The sequence below is a fragment of the Psammomys obesus genome, unplaced genomic scaffold, assembly GCF_907164565.1.
Source record: "Psammomys obesus unplaced genomic scaffold, mPsaObe1.curated_primary_1811, whole genome shotgun sequence".
NCBI classification, from domain to species: Eukaryota; Metazoa; Chordata; class Mammalia; order Rodentia; family Muridae; genus Psammomys; species Psammomys obesus.
In genome coordinates this window covers 38,936,351-38,949,518 of record NW_026585644.1, presented here as the reverse complement: position 1 = coordinate 38,949,518, position 13,168 = coordinate 38,936,351, and the positions used below count along the sequence as shown (strand labels likewise).

Below are 13,168 nucleotides of genomic sequence, written 5' to 3'. Positions count from 1 at the left end.
AGAAGCTGACAACCCACATGTCCCTCAACGGAGAAATGGATACAGAAATTGTGGTACATTTACACAATGGAATACTACTTAGCAATTAAAAACAAGGAAATCATGAAATTTGCAGGCAAATGGTGGGATCTAGAAAAAGATCATCCTGAATGAGCTATCCTAGAAGCAGAAAGACACATATAGTATATACGCACTTATAAGTGGATACTAGACCTTTAAGACAGGATAAACAGTAAAATCTGTACACCTAAAGAAGGAGTTTCTGGGGTAAGCTGATCAATCCTCACTTAGAAAGACAAATGGGATGGACATTAGAAGTAGGAGAAAACCGGGAACAGGTCAGACGCCAACCACAGAGGGCCTCTGAAAGACTCTACCCAGCAATGTATCAAAACATATGCTGAGATTCACAGCCAAACTTTGGGCAGAGTGCAGGGAATCTTATGAAAGAAGGGGAGATAGTAAGACCTGGAGAGGACAGGAGCTCTACAAGGAGAGTAACAGAACCAAGAAATCTGGGCCCAGGGGTCTTTTTTGAGACTGATACTCCATATAAGGACCATTCATGGAGATAACTTAGAACCCCTGCACAGAAGTAGCCCATGGCAGCTCAGTGTTCAAGAGGGTTCCCCAATAATAGGAACAGGGATCATCTCTAACATGAACTCATGAGCCAGCTCTTTGATCACTTCCCCCTGAGGAGGGAGCATCCTTACCAGGCCACAGAGGAAGACAATGAAGTCAGTCCTGGTAAGACCTGATAGACTAGGGTCATATGGAAGGGGAGGAGGACCTCCCCTATCATTGGACTGGGGGAGGAGCACAGGAGAAGAAAAGGGAGAGAGGGTGGGATTGGGAGGGGATGGGGAAGGGGCTACAGCTGGGATACAAAGTGAATAAACTGTAATTAATATAAAAAATAAAAGTTAAAACAAACAAACAAAGTAGTTATGTTTTGTTTGCCATCACTCAAGCACATCCATAGGATGAGCTCCTCAAATGAAATTCAGTGACGCTGACATTGGTATGCATTTGTATCTTCAGACTGTTTTGTTGTGATACAGAAGGACAATACTTCTATATGTTGACCAGTATTGAAATATAATTGAAACTTATTCCTTTTGTGCCACTGCCGTTTCCATTGAGACATTAATAACAATGAAAGCAACTTCCACTCTGACCAATACCTGAGCACTCAAGAGCCCTTCAGAGGTGGCTGTTGTACAACAGACTACCAACAGGGGGCGCTCTCCCGACATAGCAGTTATCCCATTAGGCAAGCTCCTGACCTGCAAAGTTTTTAAGTGAGGACTCTATAAAGACTTTATGTTCCATTAACTTGCAACACGACTCTCTGAACAATTTGTTCATCAGGAATAAAATTCTTTAAGTAGCATAATTACAAACACGGTGATTCCTGGGTCCTATAAAGTCTAGTGTTCAAATGTGTCTAATTGTCTTTCATTGCTCACAGAAAGGTTTTCTTATCTCCCTTTGATAAACATATATTATACATATATGCATGTATAATAATTCATGGATATGTTTTCCAAAAACAATTAAGTTTATACTATACTTGGGCAAGAATTACTGGCTTTAACTTATTATCCAATTGAATATATATGACCTATCTGGCCTGCCAGCACGCCTGGGGAGACAGGTTAACACTGCCTTCACTTGATTTACTACTCTTCCTGCTAACTCTAAAACCACATCCCTCTGCCTGCATTAGCACACCACACAAGAACACTGAAAGGTTTCAGCGTTCAGTCTTCACTCTGTTCCTTTCACGTTTTAAAAAATACTGTTTATGCTGGGCATGATAGTGCACACCTGTGATCTCAGCACTTAGGGAGGCAGCGGCAGGTGGATCTCTCTGAGGTTGAGGTCAGCCTGGTCTACAAAGGGAGTCCAGGACAGCCAAGGCTACACAGAGAAACTCTGTCTCGAAAAACAAAATCAACAACAACAAAACCACAATTGTTTATTTCCAATGCACTTTGACTTCTTGGGGAGAAAGGACTAAGCCAGTTCCAACAGAGTCTAGAGGCAAGATAGCTGGATATGCCTCTGTCACTGAGCAGGGCACAGCAGCGCAAGCTACCTTTCTCCACCTCAGACATACCTCCTCTTCCTCCAAAGGGAGGCAGTAGTTGTGCATCTGAGCTAGACTGAAGAAATGGATACCTTTCAACAATGCCTGGCACCAAGATCCGTGAAAGACAAGCAGGAAATTTCTCATCAAAGATCCCACATTCTGATAACCATGATTTCCTTCTAGCATGGCATGAACATTTCCCAGGGAGCAAACCATGCTTGCCCTCTCTCTCATCTGAAATATGGATACAGTGCCTTATTGGTTTTCTTGCCTTTCAGAGTCTCACTTGACATGATGATAAACAGATCAAATGTGGAGGTCCTCCCAAAGTAACTTCAGACAATGACATTTTAAGACTGGGTAGGAGTAGAGGGTATTGTGAAAGGGAGAGGGAGGAAGAGGTGCCGGGAGCAGGCATAGGCCCAGGGAGGTCTCCAGAGTTCTAGAAGGCAGAGGTTGTTAGCACATGCCCACTTACCACTGACATACCCTTCACCTTCCCACAAATACTCTGGGGCTTTCTCAGAGTATTGATCCTGCCTTTTGATCCCTTTAACTAGCTGAGGAGTGACATGAACTCCAACATGGCCCTGAAAGTGAACGAAATTAAACAATGACCTAGTTCTTCTCATGTGAGGATCTCCTGACATACTCCTTCTCCCTCCACTCATTTCTCTCACATCCGGTACCAACACACAAGACAACATCTAACCTCAGAGACACACTCCTACAGCCACCACCCGCCAGTATTCCCAGACTTGCTGCTTTAGCAAAATTTAATGCCCGTGACCTATTGGACCAGAAGTGTGAAGGCCTGTTCTGAGCCAGAGCTGTACTTTACACTGCACTTTAATGCTCAAAGCTGATGACAGATGCCGCGATTTATTCTTCAAATTCTCCCAGCACTGTTTCCATCAGTAACAAATTGTTCCCCAAAACAGTGCGGCCCTCCTTCAGAAACTGGAAGGCTCAGTGTCTGGCTGGTTGGGGCTAATCCAGTGTTTGAATTAACAAAGGACAATGCCATTCTTCTCAATAGTCAAGAAATGCAGAAGTAGTGTGTTTAAAGGACTTGGAGTTTTAAAACCCACACATTTTCTGGTTCTTTGGGGGTGGGGATAGGGGCTAGCGACTATCATAGTGAAGTCAGGTTTGAACATACTCAGATCCTGCTCAGTGTCTCCAGGGTTTCACAAGCTGTTGGACCTAGAGTTGAGGCCTGGTCCCCAGGGCCCATCAGAATGCAGGATCCTTTACTCTCCTCTGTATAACCCGAGAGCCAGGGCTGGAGGTCAGATGAGACTCTGGGCTCACTGCCTTGCTCTTTATGCTTATGGAGCAGCAGTGTAGAAGAGAAACTTGTATAATGACAATCATTCCTGCATTGGTTGATCTCTAATTCATGTTTGGGTGTTAGGTAGCTGTGTATTTTATAAGAGCTTTTGATTTGGGTTACAATAAAAATGCGTTTGGCTTGAAATATATATATATGGAGATAGATAGATAGATAGATAGATAGATAGATAGATAGATAGATACACACACAGAGAGAGCCATGTGTGTGAAGGTGCCTGCAGAGGCCAGAAGACACAGCCTCAACAGCAGCCACAACACAACACAAATCAAGAACAAGAGGAGACAAGGGAAATGTGTATGAAATATATATTTACCCACATGGCAGAAACAATTCTAAAGGGACTGGGTGTGTGGCTTAGGAACAGACTTTCTGCTCCACCCCACAGTTCCGTTCTCCACACCGAAGCCTTCCCCAAAGACAAAGAACGGTTTCAAAGCTAGAGCATGCCGGTGCTAGGATGGCGACTACTCCCCTGAGCATATTGTTTTTAACACTGCGTTGGTGGAAATAATAGAGTCAGATAAAAGTGAATATAACCCCGGGCCTGGGGATTGTGGGCATTTTCTTCCTGGGCAGTTCACTGTAGCATTGTTTACAACGGAAAAGTCAGGATTGGGGCTGAGGAAGGCTATGAAGGGACAATTCAAGTGGCTAGCATGGGGTGTGGCTAAAGAGACTAGGCTGCATAGGTAGAACAGGTTCTGTACAGCCCTTCTCCCCCCAGTTCTGAAACACCACCAATTACAATATGCATTTAAGACAGTTGTTAAAATGTACAGAATACAGCTTGTGGCCATTTTACATGCCATCCGTTAGGAGAGGAACCTGATTTCAGAGGTATTGACATATTCAGTAAAAAAAACAAAATGTTGCTCAGGCTGATGGTATTGAGTTCAGTCTTAAATATTACACTAGATATTTATCAGTGACTGATATAATCTATAATAAACGGATGGACAGTTGACATAGAGATGAGCACGTCCTCGCAGAAGACACATTGCTGTCATGAGCAGTGGCAGATTCAGTCCCAGAACAGTCTTCCCAGTTCTGAGAGGCTATCACTCCCATCTGTTACTTTAGGTATTTACTTTTTTTGTAGCATTTCAAATTATTTCCTTTTTCATGCTACACTGATTTTAAGTCATTTTAAGCTGGACTGTTCGGTTTATGAAGGAGCTTGAAAGAAATATTCTAATAATTGAATTAACTGAAAATTAATGCACTTCCCCTCTTGAGGCAACTCTTCTTCTTCCTGCTGTTTTGAGAATATGCGCTGGTTATGAGCTATTTCATCTTGCTCCAGCAGGCTGGTTTTCGAGTTTTAACAAGTCAATTTGAGAAGACGATATACTGAACCCTTTCAAGTACCGTGCTTTAAACAAGAAGTGTCTTTGGTGGTCAGAAAAGAAATAAAGTGTTATCACCCGACCCAGCAGCCACCAAAGAGCCTGCCAGAAAGCACAGTGCCGAAACAGCCTCCAACACCAAGAGATGGAACGAGTGATGCTCAGGTTCAGAACTTGGAGAAAAAAAATTTAGATTTACTCAAAAACTTCCAGTTTCTTCTAGTCTTTCCCACTTTCTCTAATCCTTTCTCAAATACTTATGGCATTTATTTGTGTGTAAACATGTAGGCTTGCATGCCACATCACATATGTGGATGACAGAGGGCAAAGTATAGGTACGGAAGTCTGTTCTGTTTTTCCACTGTGTGGAATCCAGAGACTGAATCAGTTAGGTCAGGCTTGTTGGCAAGGGCTTTTAGCTAACAAGCCAGTTTTCTGAAACAAGTTGAACACCCCCCTCTTTGAAATGCCTTGGACCAGACATATTTCAAGGTTTGTGGTTGTGGTGGTTTAAATGAAAATGGTCCCCAACAGACTCATATGTTTGAATGCTTGGTCCCAAGTTAGTGTCATGATGATCATGGCCTAAACCTCTGAAACGCCCCATTAAATGCTTTCTTTTTGTACAAGTTGCCTTGGCCTCAGTATCTCTTCACAGCAATGGAACATGACTAAGGAGTTTTTCACAGTTGGGAGTCCTTAGACAGAGTTTACCAATTGAGGATCTTTTATCCCCAAATCTAAAGCGGTCTAAAACCTGAACTTTTTGAATCTTTGGATTAGAGTGCTTCACCAGCATCTCTCATATGGATTTGACATCAACGCTTGTACTTTTACCTACTTTATATTTTGCAGTCTTTAATGCTCCCCCTCCCCATTTTAAAAAATGGGTAAGAACAAAATAATGAAGTATCTGAAAATATAAATTTTAAACACACACACACACAAAACATGTCACAGAAGGTTAGATAATATTTCTTCAGGTCATTTGTCATTCATTCTTGAGGGGAAATAAAATGATTGTTTCAAAAACTAACGATGTGGTGTGGCCTGAAGGCAAACCAGGAGGCAGATGTTTTACAACTGTATCTTCTACTATTACACACACACACACACACACACACACACACACACAAACACACCTGTGATGAAACAAAATGCAAGGCGAAAGGCTATATGAGAGAAATGCCAAGGAGATGAAGAACACATGCCATAGGCTATTTGAAGAATAATCTGGACAGCAGCTCACCTGAGTCCTTCATGGGGCAGAGCGCACACTGCATGCCCCATGCCTCCCCGTACAAACAGCAGCACTCTGTGTATGTCGTCTGCTTGCCAACAAGAGGACGGCTACACACATACTCCTCGCTCAGATGCTCCCAGCACAGATCTTGGTAGACATCGGTTTCTTCTATTTGTTCTGAAAGGGAAGACGTGGTTCCATGACAGCTGCACTGTTATTCCTATTTCGTCAACACTGTGGTGGGGAGCCAGCAAGTTTCAAAGTTTCCATCCCTATGTCTATGAGCGACTTCCAAGTCTGAATCCAGCCTGCTCTTTCCACAGATCACATCTGTGTCAGGTCCAGCTGCATGTCGGTCCATGAGCCGATATCCCGCCTGCTTGTAGTGTCCTGGCCCAATGCTTGCCTCCAGAACTTCCTCTCACTGTATAAATGGCCTACTATTTTGCCATCCCTTCACGGGCTTCTCATTCCTCTGATCTGTCGATCTCTACCTCTTCTTTCTGTATCCATGTTTTCCCACTCATTTCACCTGCTCAAAGCCTGGGCCAGTCACTAACACTTCACTCTAGAATCTTTAATTCTAAACTTGCCACCTTTGGTTCATCTGAAGGGGTCTCCTAAACGTGACGAGTGATTGACTGGTTATCCAATAACCAGTGACATGCCGCATCCTCACACATTAGTAGGGATTCTCATCGTTCTGCTTCAGGATTCTCTACTCTGCTGAACTCCACACTGTTCTGCCCAGTCTCATCCATGTCCTGCATCCTGGACAAACACAATTCCTTTTCCTGACCTTACATGTTCCCCTGAAGTTTAAGCATGTTGGACCCTCATGTGGAGCAGCTCTGTCACGTGCTCAGCCCCCCTGTTTCCTGATGTTCTCTTAATGAGTATATGCCAAGTGTTAAAACCTAAATATTAGACACAATACCTCATTATTCTCTTAGTGGCTCTCTTTAACTTCTTAAAGATAACCAGGAAATTAATGTCCCTCGTTTTCAGTAATTCCCATTTTAACTAAAATGACAACCTTGAGTATTTATCCGGATAGACGTTTCTAGCTCACATCCAAACATACCATTTGATTCAGTTGGTTGTACACATCTCTTCTCAGAGGCATCCAGGACCAATGGGTGGGTGCAAAAGCAGTTGTAAGAGCCCTCTGTATTAACACACTGGCCATCAATACAGCTGTTAGGGTCTTGACATTCATCCATATCTTAAGAGAAAAAAAAAATCACCCAAAGAAAATCAGCAATCATCTGTGCTTCCTGTGGTTACCAAAGCTAACATGGTGCAAAACCCAGCCCCGATCCCAAGAGCTGCCACATTTGAATTAACTGCACATCATCATCCAAAGGGGGACCCCTGTGACTGGAAAGACAGAGTCACCAAGGAAACGCAATGCTGCTGCTGCTGCTGCTGTTATTAAATATGGAAAAAATATCGAGGAATGGGACACGCTTAGAAACTTAAGATAAAATGTCTTTTTAAAATACGTCTAAAATGATTTCCTTATGCTATGTTTTTCTTCCTAGAGAACATGGTTTTCAGCTTAAGCATTTAGGTATGCGTGAGTATTTAAAGATGCCTTTACTTGCATGAACTGTCTGATGAAACATGAGGTTCTGTGGACCAAAGGAAAGAACACCGTGGTCATCCTGGTCAGCTGGATTGTAATTCCACAATGAATATTATCTCTTTGCCTAACATCCATTCAAATACAAGAATGAAAGGTTTATTTCTCAAACCTTGCTCAAGAGGGAGATCCACAAACCGCTTATGTATCTTTTAAAGACATCATTTAGATTCAGACATGATTTAGATTCAATCACACCATTTTTTATTACATAGCATTACTTTTTCTTGCGTACATTTTACTTTACTATAGTCTCTTAAAGCTTACCAAAACACTGTAATTTGACAGGATCATAGTATGTCCCTTGCTTACAGTAGCATTCATACCCAGGCTGAGTGTTCAAACAGTAACCATTTTTGCAGATTTCCTCACCAAACAGCAGGCATTCATCAGCATCTATGGGAAGAAAGTTGAGAGACAGGAATAGGAGTATGTTTTGATTGTTCAACTAAAAATAGCCTAACCAGCATCTGGTTTCAGGTTTGATATTATTATGTTCAAAACAATCTTACAGATATAGAGTATAAAATTCTTAAAATTAGGCAACTGACACAGAAGCACACTCACACAGGGTTCTAATGCCCCCTCATGCTTGATGAGCTGGTCAGCAGATTCAACAGTGGCTCTCTGAACCTGCTCTGGCATGGCCTTCATAAGATGGCCTTTTTCTCTGCCCCATTTACTAGCTGACATATGCAAAATTGCCAAGAACAATTTGATGGAGCACAAGAAAGATCTTTTCTGAGGAGGGAGGTAAACTCACAGAACTGCAAGTTGTAAAGGGTGTTGGCAGACCCAGTTCCCCCCAGAAATGACGTCTTGTCCATCGCAGATGTCTCCATGATTAACTGGACATCACTGGGCCTACTAGTTTACTATAATTCAAAGGATGAATAAAACAATCTACGTAAGGGATTCTGGATGCTCTGACGTTGCTTATTCAAGTAGTTCAGAGCCCATATCATCGAATTCTCAATGTGAAAACTGCCAACGTCGTGGAAGACCTGCTCAAATTTACACAAATGGAAAATGGCAGAGCCAAGCACAGAACATGTGGCAGTATGGGTGTGAATCCTGTCTTCTCTCACCACCCACAACACAGTTAGGAGGAGGAAATAGGTTTTATACAAAAAGGAGGATGGCTTTATAGTAAAATCAAGGTTCTTAACACAAAGCGAAATTTAACTGCATTCCTGTAAAAATGCATGTGGTATTTAAGAGCTTGAAAGCCATTCAACACAGAGTGCAGACCAAGTCTCCTAATCCAGTTGGACTAAATCATAGATGTATTTTAAAAACATAAATGGAATTTCTTGTTCAGCTACTGAATTAGTCTATACCATTCAAATACTAGCTTTCCAAAAACAGATGGATAATAAAACCATTTTCATAGTCTCTTTTCCAGCCACTTTCCAGATTTCAATATTAAACTATAATGGAAAAAAATCACCTTATATATAATAGGTATATAATAATATGTTTAACACAGAACTCTTAAAAAGTCAGTTAATACGGAAATGTTCATATATAAAAATATTCACCAGAATAAACGGGCTATACATTTATTTAGCAGCAGCACTAGAGATATAAAACAGTTACTTTTGGTGTTTTTTTTTTTTTTCATTTTTCAGTCTTCATTATGAATTTGTGGCTATTAGCAAAATATTGTAAGAAGAGTAGGAAAAGCTATTAAAAAAGTAAGAATCTTAGTTTCCCAGCCACTCATAAAAGGAGACATGATAATTAAACTTACATGCTCATCGTTTATATAATTTGGAGTGTATGTAAAGGGTGAAAGGATATGTCCTGAGTACAGCATTTTGTGATAAGTAGCTATGCACAAATGATTTCACTGAAAGCTCATCGTAATTCTGAAAACATTCCTGTTTCAGAGATGAACAGCTGGAAACACAGGTTAAGTGACCCCTCAAGGCCACATAGCTTCTGGTCTTCTGACCTCAAATCATGGCTCTTTCCAGCATCCACAAGACCTTCCACCAGCCTCTGCAGTGCAACAGAGTTACTCTACCGCTGTGTAACCCAAGCCAGGCTCCCACCCGAGTGACTGGCACATTTCGAACTCATTTGCACTTGATTCTGACCTTTATAGTTTTCGCCACCGGTGTCATAAGAGGATTCTCCAGCAGGGACAAAACCTTTCCCTCTAGGGCACATTTCCGTGAACTCAGCTGATTTTTCAGAGAGACAAAACCAAAAAAAGCAATGAGTTGAAACAGAAAAGAAACATTTCCCTGAGTGCATGTTTTTAATCCAACTTTGCCTTCTCAGATTTAGAAACTTTAAAACACTCAAGCAATAAATCCAGTTTGGCGTTAAAGGCATGAGTTAGGCCAGAATGACATCCAATGACTTCAGGAGTTGACTTATGTTTAAGTTTGTTTGTTTGTTTGTTTGTTTTTGAAACAGAGTTTCTCTGTGTATCCCTACCTGTCCTGGAACTCACTCTGTAGACCTGGCTGGCCTCGAATTGACAAAGATCTGCCTGCTTCTGCCTCCCGAGTGCTGGGATTATAGACCTGTGCCACCACCACCTGGTAGGGGAAGTTGACTTATGTTTTCTTTTTCGTTTTAAGTTATTTTTGAGAGAGGGTCTTATTGTGTAGTCCTGGCTAGCTTATGATTCTCTAGGCAGACCAAGCAGGCCTTGAACTCACAGAGATCTGCCTGCCTCTGTCTCCTGGATACTTGAATTAAGGGTGTGTATCACCATGCTTGGCAATTTAACATATATTTGTTAAACTATCCACTTCACCCATGTTTTATTTGATATCATGACTGTTAATTTTGTACTATCGTGGCGGCTAGTGTTTTGAAGGTTTAATAAGAGCTCATGTAGCAAAAGTTTGGCTTAAGTACATAAATTATACTTATGGATAATGCTGTTCTGAGTATAAAATCAGATGGATCTGGGGAGCTAAGAGATGGCTCATCATGTAAGAGTACTCATTAGTCAAAGGGACTGGAGTTCGGATCCCAGCATCCACCTAACAAGTCAGGTGTTCTACCTACGTCTATAACTCCAGCTCCAAGGATGGTACAGAGGCAAGAAGATCACTGGGGCCTGCAGTCTTCCAGCTTAGCTGAGAAAACTTAAGTCCAAAGTTCAGGGACAGACTCTGACTCAAAAGAATAAGCAGAAAACTATGGAGGAAGACACCTGGTTCCAAGTACACACATGGGCACATTTACCTACACATGTAAGTGAGCATGTGCACACACACACGCACACTAAAGAAAGAAAGAAGAAAAGAAAGAAGATGGCTCTTATTTTAAGTGGAGTAAAACTGAATTCTCTTTCATAGCTTCCCACAGAGCCTGACTATAACAGTACATCCTACAACAGACAGGATTTAAGAATTCAGATAGAGGTGGGATGAGGGCAAAGGCTCAACTCAAGTGGAGTGCATTGAAGGACAGATTCATTTCAGTCATAAAGACAGTAAATGCTATATCAGGACCTCAGAGTCATAACCAAAATATACTCATTTCTAGGCCTGTGAACATCATGTTCCCAGGCAGTGTGAACATGATAGTGAGTAGGTCTTACCAGTCCCCTGGACCGGGCAAGGGAAGATCTCACAGTTGTCTCCCCAGCCAGCACCTGACGTACAGCAGCATTCTTGTTTGGTGACGTTGGGGGCCAGCACGTTATCACAGAGACTGGCATCATTGAGATTATAGTAGCATTCTTTCTTTTCTTCTCTGGGTTGATGATTTATACCTGAATCTAAAGAGTATATAGAAAGAATATTGGTGGGACAGTAAATACCATGACAGAACAGAGACCAATAGCATGTGTCCCTTACATGTCCTTGACACGAGACCATTTTCCATCTTTACTGTGAGAATCTCCCACTTTAAGACAAGAATGCACTTGCGTCCTGAATTTTTGTAGGTTTCTAATACGTGCAGAGTGTAAATCTGTCAAAACCATTTCCTTTTATGCTAACCAATTACCTTATTCTTGTAAATTTGGCTGTGAGCACAGTTTCCATATCTGCTCTTTTGCCAACCCAGGACCATTCTTTACAGAGCTGTAACACCTACTTAAATCATTGAAATTTTCCCCAACATCAGACCAGAGATTTGGGTCCATATGGAACAGTTAACCCTTCTGCAGTTACTTGGGTCGACCACGCCCCAGGTCAGTTCTGAACAGTGCATCATGGATGACATATAGAAAAATAACGCAGTAACCTGGAGCCCATCAGACAACCTTCATCACTGAAAAACTACTTAACTGATGCAAATATCTGATCCAGAAGGAAGCTGGGAGCAAAGCTGTAGCGTAGGACTGCAAGCCTGGGTGGAGGATCTGCTCATATAAGTCCTCAAGAAAAACAACATTGTCAAGGATTCATTTTCTCTATGACACTATACTAACAGGTGATAAGAAAGACTGCAAATGACAAAACAAAGTCTACTCAAATATAAATAACGTCATGATCACGATCATGATCACATTTGAATTGTCTTTATATCCTTGATCAATATATTGTGATAGGGCTTGGAGAGTAATATAATTTCTTCCAACAAATGCTATGAAGTCCAAATGATTGACTGTGATCCACTTTATCAGTTACAGTTTTTTACTGCACAAAGCAAGAACAAATGAGGGCTATCATAGTTACCAAGCATATTGTCAATGCAATGTTTTTGTTAGAACCCTTCCATTTCTGAGTATTAGGTACAAGGAAACCACAAAAGAGAATACTTACCAATGAGAAGGCTAAAAATTTAACACAGACTTAGCCACTTTTGAGGTTGATAGGTCATGATATAAAGCCATGAAATAATTTATTTTCACAATGGTTTTTTATGTGTTGGTTTTATCAGGGCCAAGTTGACCATGAGCTTCAATAACATACTAAACAGCTTAAGGTCATTTCTAATGTAAGAGCTGATAAAATGCATTAGAAAAACTATTGTCTGCCTTCCTCTTACAAAGCCAGCAAGAAACCAAAAGACCATCTAATCCATGCTACTCTCTCAGCAGAGTGCCAACAAGAATGCCAAAGATCCTTCTGGAACTTTAGCTGATGACTCTCTGTTTCACAGATTGTGGGCTTGGACTCTAAACTAATGTGGACAGCAGGTGACACCTCAACCAAGACCAAGAGTCTAGGAGAAGACTAAAATGCTGATTCCCATGTGTCAGTTATAAAGTGCTTTCAAATTGGATCTTTGTGTTTGAACCTGGGGAATCCACCACCTCCCTTGTCTGAACTCGCTTGCTTCACATACATGTGCAGAATGAACTTCTATTTTGCCTTTTTTGATGGAAGCCATCTTGGTTAGAACAGCTCCAAACAGAATTATTAGGGGAAAGTAAGAATAACTATTTTAAATTATTATTAAATCAATTCCAGAAAACTTATAGGAAAATTTAAAAATGTTTCCCACAATATTTTTAATAAACTTTCAATGTTACTATTCAGTTTTACTCACTTCATTCATT

The 13,168-nt window shown here is 41.3% G+C and overlaps 1 protein-coding gene across 4 annotated transcripts in view; it reads right to left on the bottom strand.

Moving 5' to 3' along the window:
- Ltbp1 (latent transforming growth factor beta binding protein 1) overlaps window positions 1–13,168 on the bottom strand; it is a 213,294-nt gene that overhangs the window by 24,105 nt on the left and 176,021 nt on the right. For all 4 annotated transcript variants that reach the window (XM_055618275.1, XM_055618284.1, XM_055618293.1 and 1 more), the window contains 5 exons: window positions 11,258–11,437; window positions 9,792–9,878; window positions 7,957–8,085; window positions 7,129–7,269; window positions 6,051–6,221 (listed from right to left, as the gene is read on the bottom strand). In XM_055618275.1, the coding sequence (XP_055474250.1) occupies window positions 6,051–6,221; window positions 7,129–7,269; window positions 7,957–8,085; window positions 9,792–9,878; window positions 11,258–11,437 (708 nt within the window). The remainder of the gene's footprint in view (window positions 1–6,050; window positions 6,222–7,128; window positions 7,270–7,956; window positions 8,086–9,791; window positions 9,879–11,257; window positions 11,438–13,168) is intronic.